The sequence below is a fragment of the Eleutherodactylus coqui genome, chromosome 11 (genome assembly GCF_035609145.1).
Source record: "Eleutherodactylus coqui strain aEleCoq1 chromosome 11, aEleCoq1.hap1, whole genome shotgun sequence".
NCBI lineage: Eukaryota > Metazoa > Chordata > Amphibia > Anura > Eleutherodactylidae > Eleutherodactylus > Eleutherodactylus coqui.
Window position 1 is genome coordinate 80,587,235 of NC_089847.1, and position 24,876 is coordinate 80,612,110.

General features: G+C 44.5%; 1 protein-coding gene across 2 annotated transcripts in view; it reads right to left on the reverse strand.

Moving 5' to 3' along the window:
- Positions 1-7,070: 7,070 nt before the first annotated feature.
- Positions 7,071-24,876, reverse strand: part of RCOR2 (REST corepressor 2) — a 33,944-nt gene continuing 16,138 nt past the window's right edge. For both annotated transcript variants that reach the window (XM_066582780.1, XM_066582782.1), the window contains exons 3-13: positions 24,511-24,567; positions 19,965-20,042; positions 17,317-17,369; positions 14,044-14,205; positions 13,204-13,322; positions 12,937-13,006; positions 12,550-12,765; positions 8,957-9,034; positions 8,815-8,872; positions 8,439-8,665; positions 7,071-7,969 (exon numbers count right to left, since the gene is read on the reverse strand). In XM_066582780.1, coding sequence (XP_066438877.1) covers positions 7,703-7,969; positions 8,439-8,665; positions 8,815-8,872; positions 8,957-9,034; positions 12,550-12,765; positions 12,937-13,006; positions 13,204-13,322; positions 14,044-14,205; positions 17,317-17,369; positions 19,965-20,042; positions 24,511-24,567 — 1,385 coding nt within the window. In that variant the 3' untranslated portion in view covers positions 7,071-7,702. The remainder of the gene's footprint in view (positions 7,970-8,438; positions 8,666-8,814; positions 8,873-8,956; positions 9,035-12,549; positions 12,766-12,936; positions 13,007-13,203; positions 13,323-14,043; positions 14,206-17,316; positions 17,370-19,964; positions 20,043-24,510; positions 24,568-24,876) is intronic.

Consider the following 24,876-nt stretch of genomic DNA (forward strand, 5'->3'; position numbering starts at 1 on the left):
TATACACACAGATCTCCAATGGAATAATTTTGCATTGTCTAGTTAAGAGCAGATTGAAGCTGTCAATATCATAACATTTTGGAAGAAAAATGAGTGCAAAACTTCTTACTGAGTCGAGGGCTCAAATTCTGGCACTGGTGATTCTGCCAATTTTAGCAGTATTCTGCTGCAGAGAAGTACATCTGTGGGGTCACACTAACTGGACTTGCAGACGTTCAGTGTCATCAATGCAATGCTATTGTACATTATTTTTCAAGAGAAAAAATGGCTCATGCACTCTTTATAATAAAAAAAACAGCTATATTGAAACCAATTAAAATTGTTTAATATTGTAAGAACCTGTGTAGTGAAAATGTATTTACCCTGTATTACAGAAACTGAGCTAGAAGGTGAAGGAAAAGTTCAGGAACTATATTTTTGCACATTTGTAAGGCTACAAGTATGTATGTGTCATAACTGAGTAGACTTCTAATTCATAACAATGCTGAGATTGTGACCTATAGTGCCACAGGAGTAGAAGAACTGCAAAAAGGTAAGGCTGGAAAACATCCCCACACATAGTAGTTCCCCGAGCACCTGCACAGGAGCTAGTATCGCTGGCTCACAGTGGGGCAGCTGGAGATTTCTCTCCTCGCCCTCTCCCACCCCTCTCCATTGCCTTGACATAGAAGCCGTTCAGTACTCGGAGCCAGAAGCCGGGGCGCACTGCCTGCAGGAAGCCTATGGAGGTGAGGGGAGCGCCGCATTGTATGAAATCGGCTGCAGATACACAGCGGATTTCCAATGGTACAGATTTTGACTTTTTTTTAAATGTGGAAATTTCTGCCTAAGACATTCCACAGTATTTCCACCTTATGGCCCCAGTAGTAATACTGTCCCCCTACATTAGCCATGGTAATAATAGAGACTTCTATATTAGCCCCAGTAGTAATAATGTCCCGTACAGTGGCCCCAGTAGTAATACTGTCCCCTGAAGTGACCTCATAGGATATCACTATTATTACTATTAGCCCCAGTAATAATAGTGTCCCCCTACATTAGCCATGGTAATAATAGAGACTTCTATATTAGCCCCAGTAGTAATAATGTCCCGTACAGTGGCCTCAGTAGTAATACTATCCAGTAGCCCCGCACCTGAAACCAATATACTTACCCCCTCCTGGTCTGCAGAGGGCCACTGCGCCTTCGCTTAGAACTGCTGCAGGACGCATATATTTATATTCCACAAACACTTCTGCTCGATTCAACCCAAACAACTAATCACTTTGAATCAGCCAACCCAAACAACCAATCATGTTGTGAATCGAGCAGAAGTGTTGTGGAATATAGATATATGTGGGAGGCACACACTGATGTCAGTGTGTGTACCTGGAATACTCCTCCCCTCATTCTGTGGAACCAAGGAGGTGAGTTAGGCCTCCTGCACACGGGTGGAAATTCCGTGGCGGGATTCCCCGCAGAATTTTCACCCATACACGCCTGCATAGGATTGCATTACAATACGCAATCCTATGCAGACGGCCGCGATTTGTATTTGCAAAATCCCGTGCAGAAAACAAATTGCGGCATGCTATATTTCTGTTGCGGGGCTCGCGCAGAAATGTCACTCCCCAGCTGCCGGCTCCGGTCTGCGCATGCTCCGGCAGCCGGCACATGAAAGATCCGGAGCCGCAGGAGCAGGTGAGTGACGCGCTGCTCTCTGCAGGGGCTCGGGTCGGGTCCCGATGCGACAATTCTCGCAGCGGGATCTGATCTGGCAGTCTGCAGACGGCCTTAAGGGGAGGATAATCCCGGGCGCCCACACTGATGTCAGTGTGTGCGTCCCACAGCAGTGGCAGTGAGTGATTACCAGTTGGGGAGCTGTGGCACTCCACCTGTTAATTGATGCATGGTGACCTTGCGTCCTAAAATAACTGTCCTACTTGGGACCCTGGCGAAAGCAGGACACAGGAACCCAAGCAGAACTGTCACGCCTAAATCGGGATGTCTGGTCACCTTAATTTATACATAAATAGGCAGTCTTTTTTCTAAACTAAAAAAAAAGAAAATTGGGTAGTGTAGTCCACCCATTCCATTACTTTAGTTGCGTGCCTTTGTACCCGATCAAGCTCCGTTATGTCCTCCAGCAGTACCTCGGTTTTGCCCAGTGATTTCCCCATAGAGTGTGTAATGGTGACATGTAGTTTTGTATCATCTGCAAAGCCTTAATATTTTACTATACAATACTAGGAGGTTGTTACTAAATATATTAAAAGGCATAGGGCTCAGTACTGCCTCCTGTAGTACCCCACTAATAACAGTAAACCAATCAGAGTATGTACCATTTATAATCACCCTCTGCTTCGTATCACTGAGCCAGTTACTTACCCACTTACACACATTCTCACCCAGACCAACCTTTTATGCGGCGCAGTATCAAACACTTTGGAAAAAGCAAGATATACACTATTCTACCAAAAGTAATTGGACACCTGAGAAAGAATGAAAAGTAGTTTTTATTTACATACATTAATACTTAATAGGACGTCCTTTGCCCCTATAGATGGCAGCAAGTATACCATGAAGAGCATCCGCTAACGTCTGATATACTTCAGCTGGTATTTCCTTCCATGTATCCTTTAAACATCTTGCATGTTCTCTCAGAAGGTGGGCACTGATCATATTTCCTGACTTGACAATCCAATTCATCCTAAAGATGTTCAGTAGAGTTCAGGATTGGGACTCTGTGCAGGCTAATCCAATCGTGGAACCTCAATCCAACGTAAAACGCTGTTGGATTTGTGAAAAGGCGTGTTTCTTGTTGGAATTATTGCCATTACCAGAGTATTGCCACATACTGTTGGCAGCATATTATTGTCTAGAACATTGGTGGCAAACCTGCGGCATGCAGGCTGACAACCGCTTACCACAGTGGTGAATACCGCCTGCGGTGCAGCGGATCCCCTGCCAGTATTCACTCAGCAACGCTGATCCCAGGCGCACACTGTGGCGTCCAGCAGCACACACGTCACAGTGTGCGCCTAAGATCAATGTCAGCAACAGTGCTGAGCAGAGTAGCAGCGGTGCTTTGACGAGGAGGAGGGGATGTTACCGCTAAGATCACTATCAGCGCTGCGAGTCACAGAGATGGGCTATGCTGGATTTTCCCCATCACCACACAAACTAACATCTCTCCGAACTTCTGTGTATAGACAAGGATGTCACTCTGCATGCTGCGGCTGGGAAGATGCTGGAGTGCCCCACCTTGGGGATTCAGAGCTCAGCTCCAAGTCAAACTTCATAAACCTAGTGACAGAATCCTGTTGTTGGTACAACACTAAGGCAAAAGGCATCAAATTTGAAAACTGAGTAGCACTATTTGTCACTCTAGTCTAGATAATGTTCTTCTGGCGCAGCAGCAGCACCTGTGCCAGATGAGCAACAGTAAAAGGAGGAAAAGAAGATTTGGACGGCGGTCGCGGGAGCAGCAGCACTGTCCCCAGACAAGCAACAGCGAAGGAGGGGCAGAATTGGGAGCATCTGTGGCACTGGCAGCACAGCGGCGGCGGCTTTTGTGCACTGTCGGCAGGGGCACATGGCCAACCAGCCGCAGGAGAAAGGGGGTGCAGTGTCAGGACCGGAGTTGGCCGGAAGCCGTGAGTCAAGAGCAGGGGGCACTGACACGAGAACCTACAGTGTGACGGTGAAGGGGGCTGTCAGCGGAGAAGCAGTCTGGCAGGGGAAGAGCATCATGCAGCAATTTGTGGCAGAGATCGAGGGTTAGGGGTAAGTGAAACAGTTAGCCTTATATTATAAAAGTAAGGCTAACTATATTACACTTATCCCTCACCCTAACCCTCCATCACTGTCAGAAATCATGACACACTGCTCTCTGCCTCCTCAAAGCTGTTGGGGTGTGACAGGGCCGTTCCTCATGTCAAACCCCTAGCTTCCGGTGGAGTCAAGGTACACCAGTATCCAGCTGGAGTTCCCTGTTCTGCATTGTTAAGTGAATATGTATTTCCCTAGCAACATCACCTAGTTGCATAGCAAAAAAGTGCGGTTTTTTAAAAGGAAAAATGTACAGAATAGGGTAATAAAACATAGCAAAAATGCTTAGAAATGTCTATTTTGTACATTAAAAAATAAATAAATGAATGACACATTTGAATATCAAGTCACATTTCAGACCACAATAGAGTAGCCTTTATTACAAACAAGCAGACCTCAAAAGCAGTAGAAAGTTTTAGAACAAACAGTGACCCTATCATTGCTATCCGGATATGTGATAAGCCAGAGATCATCTCAATCTTACAGGTCTATGCCCAAGAACTCATGCTGATGAGGAAACCATTGAAGATTTTTATGCCGACGTCCAGAAACCGCTAAACAAAGTGCCAAAGGAGGACATCATACATTATGGGCGACTTCAATTCCAAAGTAGTCAGCCAGCCAGAAGCAACCATCATAGGAAGATTTGGGCTTGGTTAAAAAAAAAAAAAAAAAAAAATGATGAAGTTGGTGAACTCCTGGTACAGCTCTGCCAAGAAAATAGTCTCAGGATAGCAAACACATTGTTTATGCAACCTAAATGCTGACTACATGTGGACATCTACCAATGACTTCCATCAAAATCAGATTGATCCTGTGTAATCATCGTTGGCAAAGTTGAGTCGTTGCAATAAAAACTTTTCCTGGCACAGATTATAAACTCCTTGTAGCTAAGATCAAATTCTGTAGCATTAACCTCTTAGTGACAGTCGGTACGCCTTTTGATGGCCAGTATTGGCGATCTCTCTTCATAGATCGCGAGCGTCGGCTGTTTCGTACAGCAGACACCCGGTGGGAACAGCTCAGATGAGCTGCGCAGCTCATGAGAGCAGTTATCCCTTTAAATGCTCTGAACAATGTTCAGGGGTCCCATATAGGCCCCAACGATGAGATCGCAGGGAGCCATGTGTTTGTCATGGCAGCCGGTCCTTCTGGAAGGCCCAATCACAGTATGATGTAATGCTATGGCATTACATCATATTGCAGGAAGGATCAAAGCATCACAAGTTGTTGTCCCCTTTGGGGACTTAAATAAAAAAAAATTAAAAAAAAGAACACCAGAAATGCACTTTTTTGTCGTTTTTGTTTCAGTTTGTGTGCTGTAGAAACAAGATGCACCAAAAGATGCCGGAATGTCCCTTTTTTTTCCATTTTACTTCAATCAGATTTTAAAAAAAGTTTTCCAGTACATTTTATATATTATATGGTACATTAAAATAGTCCCATTGGAAAGTACTTGTCCCACAAAAACAAGCCCTCATACAGCTACGTCAATGGGTAAATAAAGGAGTTAAAACATTTTTTAAAGGATGGGGGAAGGGGTTAGCAAACCGATTAGAACTGCTTGACACATCAGAAAGGTATCCAAAGTAACTATGGCACGATATACAGTTCACAGTTATGGAAACGGGCAGTAAACATCTCACCTATAAGAAGCAGGAAAAACTGCGCCATTGGTTGTCAGAGCAAAGCCTCAGAATAGCTGGTTAAAAAACAGCAGCAAAGGTGGCCGGCAACAAAGATGAAGTTTGGCAACTAAATGCCGATTTTAAGCGAGCGGCATTGAAAGACAAGAAAATGGACTGGAATAAGCGTTGCAAACAACTCAAAACAGAAGCCATGAAAGGCCATGAGTAAGGCCTATTTTTACAGGTCAGGATGTCCCGAAAAACTTTCTTGGCACGCAACAGCACAATCAAAGGCAAAAATGGGAAGGAACCGAAAGACCATCAGAGTATCAAGGATAGGTGGAAGGAATACTCAGACGAACTATATGCCTGCAACCACATACCTGGTCGATTGCATGAGGTGGAGCCTGTGGACCTGGAGCCCTTCATTATGGAGTCAGAAGTGGTTGGCAATGACACAACTACTTAAAAATAAAGTACCAGACATAGATAACATACCAGCAGGGCTATGGCCACAGGACTGGAAAGGATCTGTCTTCATCCCTCTACCAAAGAAAGGGGACTCCCAGAATTGCTCCAACTACCAAATAGCCCTCATTCCGCATGCAATCAAGATCATTCTCAAAATTATACAGGAAAGACCAAGATCAGTAGTTGAGCAGGTTCAAACACGGACAACTAAGTTAATAAAGACGGCTGAGGGTCAACCTAATAACTACGTATAACTATATCACAGGAGAATACAGAGATCTCTCCCACCGTCTATTTATACCCAGGACTGTGACAAGAGGGCATCCTCTAAGTCTATAGGAAAGAAGGTTTCTACACGGACATAGAAGTGGGTTCTTTACTGTAAAAGCAGTGAGACTATGGAACTCTCTGCCTGACAACATGGTAATGGTGAACTCAATAAAAGAAGTTAAGAGGAGCCTAGACTCCTTTCTTGGGCGATACAATAAAACACGTTATAGTCACAAATTACTTCAGAAGGGTCGGTGATCTAGGAATAATTCTGATTACCAGATTGGAGTCGGGAATTAATCATTTTCCCTAAAAATGAGGAAAATTGGCTTTTATCTTATGCTTCTTTTCTTGCCTGCCTCTGGAATAACACTGCAGGAAAATAGGCTGAACTGGATGTACTACAGCCTAAAATACTATGTGATGTTCCGGTAAACTCCTTCAGTGATAAAGCATTCCCTCCATCCATGAAGCATAAAGAAACAGTCTAAGAAACGTTGATACATCGAACTATGCCTGAAGCAGGGCCGGGGGAGCCACTGCAGGACTTCTATCTTTAGGGTTCTTTCAGTCATGCACTTCCCCACCAGGTCCAACATTAAACATGAGAGAGTATATCAATTTTTCCTGGACTATTCCTTCAGTGGGGTGAAGACACAAAGTCAATGGTATAACCAGTTTAAGTAAGGAATAATTAAAAAAAAAAAACACATTCAGGCTGAGTCTATTTTAAATGCACACAAACAAGTTAGGTAACATTTAGTCTTTTTTACCAGCACTTAGAAAGGCATATTAGCATACGCCAGTCACTTCAGCGTCTCCATTAAACACAGAAGCCTCGTTATTTGTGGACCTTCCAGCTACACTTTTAGACACTAAACCGATCCAGCATTAAGAAAGGAATTGATTTTATTAATAAACTATTCACAAAGTTAAGTCACTACTACATGGCCAGTAAGTGTATCCTAGCATGGTCGAACAACAGTCACACCAACTGTCTAATGACACCAATCTGAAAAGAAGAAGCTTAAAACTTACCAGCAAAAGCTCAAATGGAAGAGGAAACACAACCATCTTGGAGACAAACGCCAAGGCCATTACATATTCCCTCAACTGCAGACATTTCACTTTCAAGTAAATATACAAATGCTACATATCCCCAAAGAACACTCTTCTATTTGAATCCTAGAAAGAAGAGCCCAAATACTCCTTAAGAGGGCAACATCGAGTACATTGAATGTTTTTCTATGGCAAAATTTTTTTTTTTAAGTTCCCTTCTTAGTTGCACCCATGAGGAGTCCTTTTGTAGTTCAGGGCTTGTTATGGTCCCTCTTGTGCTTTGTGATCAGTCGCTCCACATGATGGTGCCTCATGTTCTAGAAAGGGCTTCCTGTTTAGTGCTGTTCCTCTGATAACAGAGTAGTTTCACAGGTCAGATGTTTAAATACTACTATTTCAGTGCTACCCCATAAATAAATCCAACCCAATCACAATTTACCGCAGGAAATGTTTAAAATAATTCTTCATGAGAAGGCTGGCTCTGCGTGATTTCCTAGTAGGGCAGGTGGTGCGCGAGGGCTCTGCCGGGGAGCCGGGCGCACAAGAGGGGGAGGACGAGGTTGAAGGAGGCGACCTGGCTGGAGTGGAGGCGGCTGACGATGCAGTGTGGGAGCTGACGGAAGAGCTGGACGTAGTAATGGAGGCGGAAGAGACAAAGTGGTGGCAGCAGGTGGGGCTGTTGTAGTTGTGGTTACGGTCTGCGTAGTAGAGGAGACGGATGTGATTTGTACCTGTAGACAGAAATTGATTTAGACTTATAACATTTCGATATTATGTGTTAATGAATCCAATGGCAAGTAATGTGTTTTTGTAATCAGCGTTGCTACATACAGGTCACATCACAATGCATTGACCAAAACGTATTAAAACCAGTATTTCTCAAAATCAACTTTTATGGCAGATCAAAGAATGTAGGCCCTTCTACTGGCTGTGAACAGATCAGAACCTACAATACATAATTACATCACAGCCCAATGAAAGAGGAACAGGTAAAGCCTCATACTGTAGTCCACACCTGCAAGTCACACTTGCATGCCAGGTCTGTGAAGCGCCATTGAAGTCACTCAGGACACCGCGCTAATCCCAGTAAAGAGCGTCCCTTATATATGAATGATGGCTCTAGGGTCAGGCCTCTAGAAATTCATATTTACTGCAGTGACAAATATAACCAGTAGAAAAGACATTAACCACACGTCTCACCTCATCTTCATCTTCAGTGACTGCCTGGGGGGAGCCAGCGTTCTTACTGCTGGAGTCCACTGGTGTAGTAGATGGAGCAATGTCCTGTTCCGCCTCCCATTCCTGAAGAACTTCCTCTAAGTTAAAACGTCTACGATAACTTATGAAAAAAGTCTTCACTTGGGACGGCGTTTTATTACCCAGAACCTCCGAGATGGCCTGAAAATCCTTCCCATATCGTCTGACAGCTAGAACAGCAACAAGAAAACAAACTATTCTTTCTTTGCACATTACAGGGTAGTTCTATTCCTCCCCAGTTAACCCACAAGCAAACTGACCCTCCAACATATTGCTGTAGTACAAGTATTATGAATTGTAAGTCTAAACAGAAACTTACCTTGTACAGTCAGCAGCTGCTCATCCGTAGTCCAGCGAGCGTTCAGTTTGATATTCAGCTACAGAAGTAGTAAACAAATGGTTAAGTACACAAACACAGTAAGCCTTTAGATAATAGGGGCACAGATGTTGGGTAATCTCACCTCTGGAGGTCTCAGGTCATTTATCCCTCCATTTATAGTCCCTTTTAAGCTACTGTTCACCTGCTTAATGTTTTGTACCTGAAAAGTAAATAGCATAGTGAATACTACTTCTACAAGATGTAATGCATTATAATCATCAGCTCTAACCAGGTGCAGAGAAAGTAAAGTAAAAATACATTTGGCTGCGATCGGACGATTACCTGAACCACGGCAAAAATATACAATGTATTTTACACAATATGAAGAGTCTACATATGACTACTTCTGTGTGATCTCTGAACAGATCTGCATTACTACGTCCATCAGCGTATGGTTCTTTCTGTATATACAGCTGTTCTACTGCCACCTAGTGGTCACATTGGACACTTTCTTTCATTGTTACCATCATGCACTGCTTGGACATTTTAGTTTGAGAAAAGTGATATGCTAGAAATTAATTCCATGAGTCATACTGTACTGAAGTCCCTAGATCCCCTTGTCATACTGTACTGGAGTCCCTAGATCCCCTTGTCATACTGTACTGGAGTCTCTAGATCCCCTTGTCATACTGTACTGGAGTCTCTAGATCCCCTTGTCATACTGTACTGGAGTCCCTAGATCCCCTTGTCATACTGTACTGGAGTCCCTAGATCCCCTTGTCATACTGTACTGGAGTCCCTAGATCCCCTTGTCATACTGTACTGGAGTCTCTAGATCCCCTTGTCATACTGTACTGGAGTCTCTAGATCCCCTTGTCATACTGTACTGGAGTCTCTAGATCCCCTTGTCATACTGTACTGGAGTCTCTAGATCCCCTTGTCATACTGTACTGGAGTCCCTAGATCCCCTTGTCATACTGTACTGAAGTCCCTAGATCCCCTTGTCATACTGTACTGGAGTCTCTAGATCCCCTTGTCATACTGTACTGAAGTCCCTAGATCCCCTTGTCATACTGTACTGAAGTCCCTAGATCCCCTTGTCATACTGTACTGGAGTCTCTAGATCCCCTTGTCATACTGTACTGGAGTCTCTAGATCCCCTTGTCATACTGTACTGGAGTCTCTAGATCCCCTTGTCATACTGTACTGGAGTCTCTAGATCCCCTTGTCATACTGTACTGGAGTCTCTAGATCCCCTTGTCATACTGTACTGAAGTCCCTAGATCCCCTTGTCATACTGTACTGGAGTCTCTAGATCCCCTTGTCATACTGTACTGAAGTCCCTAGATCCCCTTGTCATACTGTACTGGAGTCTCTAGATCCCCTTGTCATACTGTACTGAAGTCCCTAGATCCCCTTGTCATACTGTACTGGAGTCTCTAGATCCCCTTGTCATACTGTACTGAAGTCCCTAGATCCCCTTGTCATACTGTACTGGAGTCCCTAGATCCCCTTGTCATACTGTACTGGAGTCTCTAGATCCCCTTGTCATACTGTACTGGAGTCTCTAGATCCCCTTGTCATACTGTACTGGAGTCCCTAGATCCCCTTGTCATACTGTACTGGAGTCCCTAGATCCCCTTGTCATACTGTACTGGAGTCCCTAGATCCCCTTGTCATACTGTACTGGAGTCTCTAGATCCCCTTGTCATACTGTACTGGAGTCTCTAGATCCCCTTGTCATACTGTACTGGAGTCTCTAGATCCCCTTGTCATACTGTACTGGAGTCTCTAGATCCCCTTGTCATACTGTACTGGAGTCCCTAGATCCCCTTGTCATACTGTACTGAAGTCCCTAGATCCCCTTGTCATACTGTACTGGAGTCTCTAGATCCCCTTGTCATACTGTACTGAAGTCCCTAGATCCCCTTGTCATACTGTACTGAAGTCCCTAGATCCCCTTGTCATACTGTACTGGAGTCTCTAGATCCCCTTGTCATACTGTACTGGAGTCTCTAGATCCCCTTGTCATACTGTACTGGAGTCTCTAGATCCCCTTGTCATACTGTACTGGAGTCTCTAGATCCCCTTGTCATACTGTACTGAAGTCCCTAGATCCCCTTGTCATACTGTACTGGAGTCTCTAGATCCCCTTGTCATACTGTACTGAAGTCCCTAGATCCCCTTGTCATACTGTACTGGAGTCTCTAGATCCCCTTGTCATACTGTACTGAAGTCCCTAGATCCCCTTGTCATACTGTACTGGAGTCTCTAGATCCCCTTGTCATACTGTACTGAAGTCCCTAGATCCCCTTGTCATACTGTACTGGAGTCTCTAGATCCCCTTGTCATACTGTACTGAAGTCCCTAGATCCCCTTGTCATACTGTACTGGAGTCTCTAGATCCCCTTGTCATACTGTACTGAAGTCCCTAGATCCCCTTGTCATACTGTACTGGAGTCTCTAGATCCCCTTGTCATACTGTACTGAAGTCCCTAGATCCCCTTGTCATACTGTACTGGAGTCTCTAGATCCCCTTGTCATACTGTACTGAAGTCCCTAGATCCCCTTGTCATACTGTACTGGAGTCTCTAGATCTCCTTGCTGTCTTGATAAAGTAATGTTTTGAACAGGAATAAAACAATGTAGGCGACCTCTACACAGCTACATTTTCAGCAGCACCAATGCAAAACAGCTGTGACAACATGGACACAGGTCAGGTATAATGCACTAACATCTCAGGTCCAATAATCTAGAGTTGTCTATATTGTAGCACTGCCAGTTGCTATATTGTAGCACTGCACACAAGCATTTATTTAACCCTTTCCAATCCACTATCTGACGTCTTCCGACATTCTGATTGAAGCTTGTGCAGCTCTGATGTCAGAAGACATTTGGCAGGGTATTCTTACTGTATATTACTGCCCACTCTGTTGTCGGGGGCCTCTCCAGCATGTCCCATACTGCAGTACTGGCTTTTTCCAGCAGATGGTGCCATTGTATAATGGCAGAAAGAGAAAAAAACCCTAGGAAACCCTAAATCCAAAATTGGATTGCAAAGGGGTAATCAAAACAATGGAAAAACACACCCTTGCATTGTCTGATCTGCACTGGTAACAAGTCAGTGTCTAAAGCTATAGGGCTTATGCCCACGGCTGGGTTGGATTCTGCCTGCGAAATATCGCAGCGGAATCAGTCCTGGCGTTCCCCCACAGAGACGCTCTACTCCCCTTTTCAGATCCGCCGTGTCTCGGCTGGCAAGCCAGCGCAGTGCATGACGTGGATTCCCGCAATACTTCCGCTGTGCTCGCAATGCAAGTATCATGGGGCGGACGGCTTCCATTGACTGCAATGGAGGCCATCTGTGCGTTTTTCCACACAGACTAGAACATGCTGTGATTCTCCCCCACAAGCGGGGGGGGGGGAATTAAATCGCAGTTGATTTCTGCTTGTGGGCAGGGGAGAAATCATTAACATAGCATGCCTATGGACGTAAATTACTGCAGAATTTGCCGCGGGTGTCTGGACGCGATTTTTGCAGCGATAATCCGACCGTGGGCATTGGGCCTTAAAAATTGGCTAATTTACTTTTAGTAAAATTTGTATATTGCAACATTGCATTTACTGTAAGTGGCCATAAACCACCACTCCGGTAACGTAGAACAAGCAATTTTAGAAAACAAACGTATGAAGCCATGTTGGATCCGATCCAGTAACAATCATGCTCTTCCCTACCTGGCGCTTCAGTGAGACAAGCTGAGTGTCCAGCTGACTCAGAGTGAGTGATGGCATTTCTGAGCTGGCACACACTGCAGAAATATCACTCTTGATGAGATGCATGCCTTTTGGGGGCCTCCGGCGTGATCTTAAAGGGTGATGGCGATACTGAGACACTACAGGTTCCTTTTTGATTGGTCCAGGCTTTCCACTTGATGCAGAGTTCTGAGAATCCTAGAACAGTTCATAAAAATGACAGAAGTGTGAATTACTGAGAGAAAGTTAAATATAGTAAAGAAAACAAAAACAAAAAAAGGGTGATGAAGCCAAACCAGTGTCAGAAGAGCATGCTTGCTGAAAACAAGTATTAGTGAAGGACACTGCTGCCAAAGAACAATATCTCACCTCCTTCTTAATATCAGCAGCCTCCAAGTCGTTGTCACTCGCTTTAATCACATCATCTGCCTCTTCACTGCTGTGAGGGAGAGGAAACACGGTTCATTATAACCAACAGCCTTAAAAATCCCTTGCCCATTAAGGTTTTGCCTGTCCATTACATCACTTTAAAGCATCCTTCTCATGTCCCCCTCCTAGATCACAACTTTCTTCTCTACAAGTTTCCCATGTTTGGTAGTTCTACACTCTTCATTCCCCACAGGTTCCTTGTCTCACCCCTCCTCCCGCTTGCTCTGCAGTCGACGGGCCTGTCGATCCATTACACTGGTTCTGCTTCGGGTCTTCTTCCAGGAGTAGTAGTACTTCACCAGACTGGGGATTAGTTTATCTGGGAGCTGTAACATTAGTGCATAGATACTTCATTATAGAATACTATGCTTCTTACAAGTAAAGTCTCAAACACATGGTAAAAGCTTGTGCCCAGAGCCTTATAACAAGCGTTGGAGTCTCAATGGTGCATTATTATGGAGTATTAGGTACACTGTACCTACCACATTGCTGTCACCTTACCGACGAAAAGCTTACAAAACTGTAACTGAATGTCAGAAAACTACTACAACTAAAACTGCAAGTTGAATAATCATCATCAATTAGCTTATTCATCCATTTGACCACAAGCTGATAGTACTGACCGCAGCAGGAGGCCAAGTATAAAACATTTGCTTGCATCAGCTGAAATAAACTGTATATTTTCAACAGACACTGAATTGGTAAATATAAGAAAGTGCATAAAAACATTAGGAACATTAATACTTTTTCAGAGCTTACTGCGGTGATTTGGACATTTCAGAACCATACAATATTAGAAAAAGTAAATGCTATAAACAATATTTTTCAACTAGCTGAAAGACATGTGAGAAGTTGTGAATAGGGGTGATCCAGGGGCTGAACCCCATTCCTGTTCGTTGGGCAGTATATGGCTCAATGCCCAGCAACACCCTATGTATTTGGTGTTCTAGCAACTGATGGGGTTCTTAATGCCTGCAGCACACTGATCAGGACTACATCATCATCCCCATTGTAATGACAGTAGATGTAGGACTAGCGAGTAGTTACCATTTGCTGTATTCGCTGGAAGCATTTTCCATGAAAACTAAATGCCTGTTCAAAAAGAACTTTATCCTCCACGCTCCACTCATCAGGAAATGGTGTAAAATTTGCAAGGTCAGCGAGCGAACGTTCAACATCATGTTTGTGCCAGAGCAGCATACCAAGAGCCTGTAGTGTCCGGATGACAAAGTATGAAATGAAAGAGTGTGATTGAGGCATGGCAGGAAGAGTGAATGGCAGAGCCACAAGGAGATAGGATTGAAAAGGAGTAGGAGAAAAATGTACAAGCGTGGGAAAAGGAAGGTATGCAAAAAAACTAAATTAGTAAATCCTCATAAAAGTACAAAGGCAAGCTATATATTATAATTGTTTTACTAAGTGTTGGGTGCATGCAAGCGGTATAAAAACCTTGTAGGTTGGAGATACAGGGAATCCATACAGCAAGATTTGGTCAACTGCCTCAATATATCTCTGTATGAGAAACAATGTTGCACCCAAGGCAAAAAATACAGATTTTAACACATAATACTAATCAGTTGTCTCATTCTTCAGTGTGCCGTTAGGAGAAGATTAGTAGACATTATCACACAATTAGGCCGGTAGTTATAGTATAAAACAGACCAACGCTGCAAAATAGTAAACATAGTATATTAGGCCGAAAAAAAGACATGTCCATCCAGTTCAGCCTATTGCCCCCAAATGTTGATCCAGAAGGCGGCAAACACAAAAAAAACCCAAAGAGGTAGAAGCCAATTTTCCCCATTTAGGGGGAAAAAAAATCCTTCCCGACTCCAATCTGGCAATCGGAATAATCCCTGGAGCACCGACCCTTATGAAGTTTTTAATGGATTATAACATTGTTACACTTAGTTTATTGAAGAGACCTCTGTATTGTCCCCTGATATAGTTATACATAGTTATTAGGACGCCCCTCAGCCGTCTTTTTTTCTACACTAAATAACCCCAATTTTGATAACCTCTCTGTATTGTAGTCCATCTATTCTGTTAATTACTTAATTAGTTGCCCACCTTTCTACCCACTCAAGCTCCGATAGGTCCTTCTTGAGTACCGGTGCCCAAAACTGTACATAATATTCAATGTGTGTTCTGATCAGTGACTTGTTAAGAGGAAGAACAATGTTCTCATCATGTGCCCATAGACCTCTTCTGATGCACCCCAGGATCCTATTTCCCTTGACAGCAGCTACCTTCTTTTCCTGTACTGCCGATGACCGCAGATGCTCACCGCCGGTCATGCGCAGTACAGTTTGTTTTTTTAAATATTTGTTTTCCCTGCACCGTTGCTAGGCAATAACGCCGGTACCCACGGTCTATCCGAAATGTCAGTTGCGGATGGGCTATGGGTCGGATGACTTCGATTTACTTCAATGGAAGCTGTCTGTACGGAGTCCGCACAAAAATAGAACATGCTGCTATTTTAAATCCGCTCGCGGAAATCGCAATCCGCTCATCTGAAAAATGTTACATTTTTTTCAACTGGTCCAGAATAAGGCGGATCATCCACACAGGAGACTATTGCGGATTCCGCAAATCAAAAACTGGTGTGCAGCTGGCCTTATAGTTATAGCCATTTTGTGTAAAGCAGAGTAAAAGACATACACAAAATGTTGTGGAAAAAAAAAAAAAGCTTAAGGCCTCCCTCACACGATGTTTTTTTCAGCACAGTGCTAAACGCTGTCAGAGGCTCCCATTGTTTTCAATGGATCCTCTTAAGACAGCCGCTCAATTGCGGCGCTTTCCAGTGCCGCAGTTTTCGAGCAGCGTCCGTTCCATTTTAGAGCGTTTAGTGCTCAATGATAGGGAGTGCTGAAAGACAAAAGTAAAACGCAGCAAAGCACTGCGATTTAAATCGCAGAACTTCCAGCAACGTCAGTGTGAAGGGGGCCTAAATTCACACGTGCTGGAAAAATAAGCATGCAGATTTGTTGTGGATTTCACCCCATGCAAATCCATATTATAGACATGCAGCTTTTGTAGTATATTTGCCTGTGGCAGAGTTCTCTGCCACTTGTGGATTCATCCCATCTTTACTCAAACTATGAAAGTTCAGGTGGGACTGCATTTAAAGGGGTTATCCAGGGACATAGTATTCTGTAAAAGCTTGATCAGCTTGTAGCATTAAAATAAGTTACATAATCACCCTTCTGTGCTCCCTGCAGATAGTCACTACTAGTTAGAGAATCAGCGATGACGTCCCCAACCAAAGGGCTATGTGACCGCTGCAGCCAATCACTGGCTCCCTTCAGCCGTTAAATAGCTGCAGCACTCACATGACTCGCATGTCGGGTCATCATCATTCCCCTGCCGGAAGTGACATTTAGCAGGGACCAGAGGGCCGGTGGGACGGCAGTGGTGGGAGAGTGCATGAGGGCAGGTATGCAAGCTGTTATTTCAATGCTGAAAGCTGAGCCAGGTTTTACAGAATCCTATGTCCCCAGATAACCCCTTAAGCAGGTTATCCCATGACTATGCTTGGACCCTCCACTATCAATTTAGAAAATTAGCCATTTTAGCTTGAGCTACAGAATAGGTGGGGGTTCCTGATGTCAGGCCCCTCAAAAGAAGTTTTATTACATTGCCTTACAGCTTAACACTGGAGGGGTCAGGAAGTCAAGACAGGCACTTGAAATGAAGGATATGGGGAAGCTTATTAACTACAGTTACACCTGAATTCCAGGTTCAGATGGGTGGAAGTGCTACTAAACTGACAAATGTCTAAGAAATATATAGCATTTTCTACTTAGGCAGGTGGTGGTTTTTCAGCAACGAATTGTAGGGGACAAGGAACTTAAAGGGGTTTTCCAGTGAGATACTGCTGATATCTGCCCTTCACATTAGGTCATCAGTTAATTGGGTGGGGTTTACTGATCGGGACCCCAGCTGATCAGGCACCCGCTGTCCGTGCCACAACATACAGGGAACAGAGCAGAATCTGCAGCTCCAACCCCTCTGTCATGGCCAGCGCTGCTCTCAATGATGGTAATGAGAGCTTTGTCTGTAATTCTAAGCGCTGGCCACTACCCAAGGGTCAGAGCCAAGTGTTTCCACTCAATTCCCTGTGTGTTGTGGCGCAGATGCCTGATCAGCTGGGGTCCCGAGCAGTGGACCCCACCCAACCATTATAGGCCCATCCTGAGGATAGGTCATCAGCAGTCTTTCCCTGGAAAACCCCTTTAAAAAGAAAGGCTGTTTGTGGGTGCACAGGGATAGCTACTGAAGGAGTTTAGAGGACAAGTCTCCTCCTATTGTCCGTCTTACCTGTTCCACATTGTAGCCATGTTTCTCCTTTGCCATCAAGATGTATTCATCCACTACAAAACAAAGCAAGCAGGATTAAAGATCACTGCGTAAAGGATCACTTCATCTTTAACCCTTTCAAGACAAGAAAGCTTTCGTTTTTACCTCCCCACATTCAAAATAATCACAACTTATTTTTTCCCATCAACTAAGGCCTCCCTCACATGGGCGTTTTGTACAGCGTTTAGCGATGCCTTGTCAGCGTTGCACTAAAACGCTGTACAATGCTCCCATTCATTTCAATGGGGCTGCTCACACAGGAATCCAAACGCAGCATCACTGCGATGACAGCGATGAATGTTCTATCTTTGTCCATTTTCAGCTGTGCGTCGCCCATTGAAATGAATGGGCAGCGGTTTCAGTGCTGCTGAAAACGTGGCACAACTTGAAACCACGTTTTTGACGACGCTCAAAAATAGAACATATAGCAGGGAGAAGAAAAGGGGAAGAGCGGAGAGAACCCATGATCAGACTCTAAACCTATCCTATAATAGTTGATAAAAGGCAGCTCCGAGTATGGCCGACTGCAGATGGCCGGGTCGGATCTCGCTGCAAGAATTCTCGTAACGGGATCCGACCTGCGCCCCTGCAGTGACCAGTACGGCTCAGCTTCTACCGCGTCTGCTTTGTGATGTGCTGGCTGCCGGCTGCGCAGAGCAGAGCGCGTGTCGGGAGTGACATTTCTGTGCGGGTCTTGCAGAAATAGAGGAAGCCGCTTTTTGTTTTCCGTGTGTGTGTTTTTACACGGACAAATCACGGCCGTCTGCACAGGATTACGTTTTGTAATGCAATCCTATGCAGGCAGGCACGAGCGGAAATTCTGCAGGAGGCCTATAAGGGCTTGTTCACACAAGCATATTCGCACCAAGTATTACATGTGCAACTTTTGCACACGTAACACAGTTAAGAGAACCCATTGATTACAATGCATTCATTCACATGAATGTATTTTTTCACGCAACTCATGAAAAAATACGCAGCATGTCTTATCTTGGTACTATGCATGCTGAAATCAATGGGCATGCGTAAATACGCAGGTTTCCTGTGCATTTGCTGCATATTTACACACAATCGATTTTGCACGCCCTTATTTTGCATGTGCAAATACAAAGTGTTTTGCACACAAAAAGATATGCTGGAGGGAGTGAAATGCGTGGTGACAAACACATTTCGGTGGTGTAAATATGCAGTGTATTGACATGGCCGAAATGCGCTTCTGCACGTGTGAATGAGACCCAAGTCACAGCTGAACAGCCCAGGTGCAGAGTGATACATTGTTGTAAACTAGCAGAGATTTGTGCAGCTACTGCCAATGCATGTAACCCACAGATAACACTGTATCTACTCCTCGGCTGGAAGGACAACCATGTACAGGTTTTCAGTTTCTGCTCTTAGGCTGGGTTCACACAGGGCGGCCGCTAATCTCGGGATTAGCCAGCCATGTGGGCGAGATTTCTCAGAAACCTCGTCCACACGGGACGGCCAATCCGCTGCGGTAAATCCAGCTGAAACCGCGGCTGCGGCCACCGCAGCCGCTGTTTCAAAAGATGCAGCATGTCTATTTACTTTTTTTTTTTTTTTTTATTTTCGTCACGGCCGCGCGCTCCTCTATGGGAGCGCCGGCCGCAACGGAAAAGCAAGCGGCCGGACCGCTTCAAAGCCGCCGCGGCTTAAATCGCGGCGGTTCACCCGGCGGAAATCTCGCGGTTTTTGCTGCGGCCAAACCGCGAGATTTCCGACAGGAATCCGCCCTGTGTGAACCCAGCCTTAGCCTCTAACACAGGCGTTTTTGTACAGTGTTTAGCACAGCTTTTTCAGAGCAGTGCTAAACGCTGTACAACGCTCCCACTCATGTCAATGGGACTGCTCACACAGGGCTGAAAATACGCAGCATCTTCAACGCTGCGCTTTGACAGCGTTGCATGTTCTATTTTGGACGTTTTCAGCCCTGTCGCCGATTGAAATGAATGGGCAGCAGTTTCAGCACTGCTGAAAACACGGCAACATTCAGTGCCGCATTTTTCGCAGCATTAACCGCTCACCGTTTTTCGGGGGGAGGGCTTGCAATAGAAGCCCTACCCCGAAAATCAGTCCGAGCCACAATAGATAGAGAGAAAAAAAAAAAAAAGGAATACTTACCTGACCACTGCCGTCCAGGTTGCGGCCGCTGGTCTCTGCCGCTGATCCGGTCTTCCCCTGCACTCTCAAGTCTATTGCCGTAGGCCAGGTTTGAGAACCCCACTTCCAGCAATAGACTGCTGCGATTGGTTCTCGGCGCTGGCTCAATGCCCAATCACAGCCCTTCATTGACTATCTTAGCCAATCAGCGCCGGCAAGCTAACCATCATGGCTGCCAATATAAACGGAAGTCATGATGGTAGTTTGAAATTCACATAGATCTGTGACAGACCCATCATAGGTCTCATCGTGTTGATGTATAACGGGATCCACTAGGGTTCCCATTATTTTGAAGGAAAGAATTTCTCTGCATGCTGCACTATTCTTGCTGTCAATAATGGAAACCCCAAAAGTGGCTCCGAACATCCGAGTTAAAGTTAGACTTGTAGCAGAATGAATACTACTATAAGAACAACATATGGCAAACTTACATTTGGCATCTGATACAAAATGACTTGGTGACCATACTAACATTCCCTTCATCTCGACCCCATTCTGTGCCGCATAATCTGTAGAGAAAAGTCAGGGAGTTCAACGATCAACTGTGTCAAAAGGCCACATAGGTCTCCGATTGTAAGAAGGTACAGTAATGGATATTAAATTGCTATATGACACACAATATTAACATGTTAGATTTATAACTTAATTATTGCAAAAGTCACCAATCACAACTGGCTTCTGAGCAGCAGGAACAAGTCCTTGCTGTATACACCGTCCAGAAGCCCTTCTACTGAAGGACAGGGCAGAGAACAGCGTAGGCAGGTCTGGAGCCAGAGCACATGCGCTCCCGACATCCCGGCCACCACATTTAGGTGAAAGGAGGAGTAACAAGTGCCGGCCAACACTACTAGATAGCAGACGTGGTGGGTTTCCCAGACAAAGATCTGTCAACAACAAGAGGGCACGGAAATTAATATATGGAGAACGGGGCATTTTGGAAATAACCATCTTATAACTGCATTAGGCACACGGGCAGCATGCCCCAGTTTTGCGCAGATGGCTTCCATTGAAGTCAATGGAAGCCATCCGACCCATCCACAATTAACATTGTGGACAGGCCGCAGATTCCACATCATTGCCTAGTGACGGTGCAGGGTGAAAAAATAATAAATCAATCAGAGCTGAAAAAGATGAGTAATGACAGGTACACACTGACGGCCTTAATCTGAGATGTAGAACACACTGAAATAGGATTCCTGAGAAGGAAATAAAATGCTTAAAAAGGTGTTTGGTCATCAAAAAATAAAAATAAATAAAAAATAAAAATTTCTAAAATCGGCAGCCATGTGAAAAGGATCGCAAATCCTTCTCACACAGCTGCCATCCGGGACCACATCCATAGCAGGGGAGGAGAGCCACCCATACTAACAGCCAATTCTCGGAGGCGGGGGAGCAGCAGGGTGCTCAGTATTCAGCTGTTCATATGGGCTGCTCTCCTTCCCCCAGCCCCACCCCCGCTATGGTGCTGACAGCTGTGCGATAAGGATCACATGTCTGTTCCATAGCGGCAGCCCGTATGACAGCTGATTAGTGAGCACCACCGGAGGGAACTGCTGCTGCTCCCCTGCTTCCCCCAATCATCTGTACATACGGGGCAGCTCTCCCACCCTTCTTATCACACAGATGCCGTCTCCATAGCAGGGGAGGGGGAGCCACCCTTAGGTACAGACGATTGATGCCTAGTTGTGTTGAAATATATACATTTCAATGGGTGACAAGTAAAAAGATCACCATGACATTTACATTCAGCTGTCCCTGGATCCTGAATGGCAGGTTGACAAGTGGTATAGACTTCATTCTGATGCAGTACTACTGCTCTTTATCCTCCTGTAATACTTCACTGACTAACCTGGGTGAGTTCAAAATATTTTTCTTGCCTATTTTCCTCCTCTAAGGGCTCCTTCCCATGGACAAATTTCTGTCACGTAATACGCGTTGAAAATCCGCCACGTTGCCCGCAGCTATTAGGTTCTATTGAACCTAATAGCTCAACGCTCACGGTGCGGAATTCCATCGCGGAATTCCGCACCGTGAAATCACCCGACCTCACCCGCGGCATGCTCTATTTGCTGCGGGTGTACGCGCGGCCGGCTTCCATTGCAGTCAATGGAAGCATCCATCACGCTATCTTCCGCTGTAGCACAGCGGAAGATAGCGTGAAACAGCTTCCCCGCCCACCACCAGCCGCTTCATATGACGCGGCCGGTGCGTCACGCGCTCTATTGCACATGCGCGCCGAAGTGTCATGCGGGATGGAGGACGACGGATCCGGAAGTATTAGGGTCTCTGGGGCGGCGCCGTGACGGGCTCCGCCGCGGAATTCCGCGGGGGAGCCCGTCACAGTCGTGGGAAGCCGGCCTAAAACCTAGATGAGTCTTATCATCAGGTCCATCGCAAAGCAAAAAATACAGTACATGTTATAGTAACTAATAACTTCAGAGGGGCCAGGGATCATTCCCATTACCAGATTGGAGTCAGGAAGGACTTTAAGGACTCCCTTAAATGAAGAAAATCGGCTTCTATCTCATTGGAGCTTTTGCTTTCATCCGGATCAACATTGGAGGGGAAATAGGCTGAACTAGATGGACATATGTCTTTTATTGGCCTAATATACTATATTATTCATTTATAGATCTACCAATTCTGAGCTGGACAGTCCAATGGGCGGTCCCATCAGTGATTGTTGGCTACCTCTGTATGTGCAGTCAGTCACAGTCTATCAGTCACTGATAGGACCGCCCATTGGACTGTTCAGCTCAGAATCAGCAGATATATAAATGAACGAAATACAAGTTCTACTGAATCTCTCCCAATAAAACTATATAATCAATCTGCTCAGCTCCTCCTGCCCAATAACATGATGCCTGCATTCTGGACAACATGTTTGACCTGGCAGGTTCACTTTAAGGCAGATATATCAGACTATGCTTCTCTATGTACGGGCTGCATAGAATGGGTACAAAGTCCATACTCCTATTAGCCAAAAATGTCAGAAAAAATAAAGTACTGTGTCATTTGGTGACTAGGACCAATCATACAGAGGATACAGTTTATCAGTCTGGTATATACATGAGAATTGCGCTTCCCTCTCAGCAAGGATTTAAAGCCTACCTAACTTTGCAGAATAAGTTGCTGTATGAATGTACATGAGGAAAAACACTTTCTGGCCATTATACGATTTGTATTTTTCATTGGTTTTCCTCACTCCGGTCTCCATCTCTAAATTTCAGTTGACTGAGCTGCTGGATACCACGTTGTGTTCTATATAATGCACATGGAGAATGTGGCAGATTCTACTCCTTACCTCTAATACACAAAATTAACAGCATCATGGAGGATACTGGAGAAATAGTGAGCAGTGTAGATGTGCTTCCAGAAGCAATAAATGACTTACAAGTTTGATGCTACAGCCACATAAGAGTCTGCCACGGGCAGCATGAACCCAGGACAGATAAGTCTATGGAGCCAATGTAGGTTTTATTCTAAAATGCTGCTGTATTGCAGAAAAAAACTGGAGCTCAGCTCTCGAATCAAAGGGGCAGGCAGCGCTGGGATCTCCCAACCTGCAGCATCAAGAGCAACAACTCCTCTCTCTACTTGTGTATAGAAAGAGGACTGTCATGCTTTATGACGTAGGCAGAGCCCAGCCTGGCCTGCCTAACTCCAAACTCCATTCCAACTGAATCAAACTTCAATTTTTTTTTATTTTTTTTTTTAAAGCATACATTGACTGAATGGGCGCATCTGTCCTAGTTTCATGCTGAGCAAGGTTCGGGCAGCATGAACCTGGTGAGAGGTTCAGTTCAAGGCTGGCTGGTGTGCATCAGCAGCTCAAGCACCATGAGGGCAATGAGGGGAGTTCGTTCCTCATGAATGGATTGATCTCTATTCTCTGATTGATCCTACTAGCCAAAAGATAGTAGTTTTTTTTTGCCTTCTGGCTAAAAGCAGAGTAGCCCTGTCCCCCTACTATGTAGCACGTCCATAGAGCAGCACAGTCTACTGACAGATTCACAGTCATTACTGACATTACTGCATCTCTAAACTAACACCTCACCGTTTCATCGGTTCAGAAATGCTCCATGGTGCATACAAGGTGCTCTTTTGAAGCTGAAGAAAATAAATTTGTGCATTGAATACAAATTTTTCTTTTTACTGAAAGAACATCCGAGGACGGAAGGGAGACTTCTGGAATCAACAATGGGATCTGCTAGACGGCTGCCCATCTAGTCCATCATTCCTCTCATTTTAGAGACACAATTAGATTTGTATCATTTTTTAACTTGCAAGGAGGCTCGTAACCCGAGTTTTTGCTCGTAAACTGGAGCAAAAATTCGGGAGAGAGCCTGCTCGCAAGTCAAAAAACTCGTAAGCTGAGGCGCTTGCATCCCGAGGTACCACTGTATTATAGTAAAGCTACTAATGGACCTTTCACATAAGACGGAAATATGCTGCAGGACGCACCACAAGCCATGGTAAATTCCACAAGCTACCTGCAGATTTTGATGGAGAACTGGAAATAGCTTGAAACCTGCATCAAAATCCGCAGTCAGACCTGCAGATATTCAAGTGGAATTCTGCAGCTGTGACTTTGGCTGCATCCTGCGTCATAAATTACATTTCGTGCGAAAGGTCCCTGAATAAAACATTTACCAGATTCAAAAGAATGTTTTTAAAATTAGTCGCAGATTCTCCATCAGTGATCCCAAAAGTTTGAATTTTATTTTTAATCTTAATATCCACAGCATGGTTTTCTTCATCTTGACAGGTCCGGCATCCGATTATTAATTTTATACCCATTTTTCTGGTCTAAATAAATTGATACAAATCTGCTGTTTATACCTTGCAGTAAACTCCAGCTAATAGCAGCGGTAAGCATCAAGAATTTTATCATATAACTTTAGCTCTATGCAAGTGATTTGCAGCTCCACATCAATTAACTTTCTAATATTTAAAGTCGCCTGAAGGAGGTTTTACCTGCTTTATAGTCTGGAATCTGAGCCTGGTAATCCGAACCCACTCGGATCATCGTGTCTAGAAGGAAAAGATGACAAAAAAATGGTAAAAAGTCCAGCCATGAAAATGAAGGAAACCCAACCAATAAAATCCAAACAAGCAGCATTTATACAGGCAGGATAACAAAATGGCAGGTAAATACAAGACAAATAGTATTCATAAAAGCATTAGATAAACAAAAACAGACTGCAGATAGAAGAAAAGCTCAAATAAAAGTTTTACTATATATATTTCATTCACTCACACAACTCTTTAATTCTGCAGAACTTATGCAGCATATATAATAATATTGTATGGAGATGTACCTTCAGCTTGACACTTAATTTT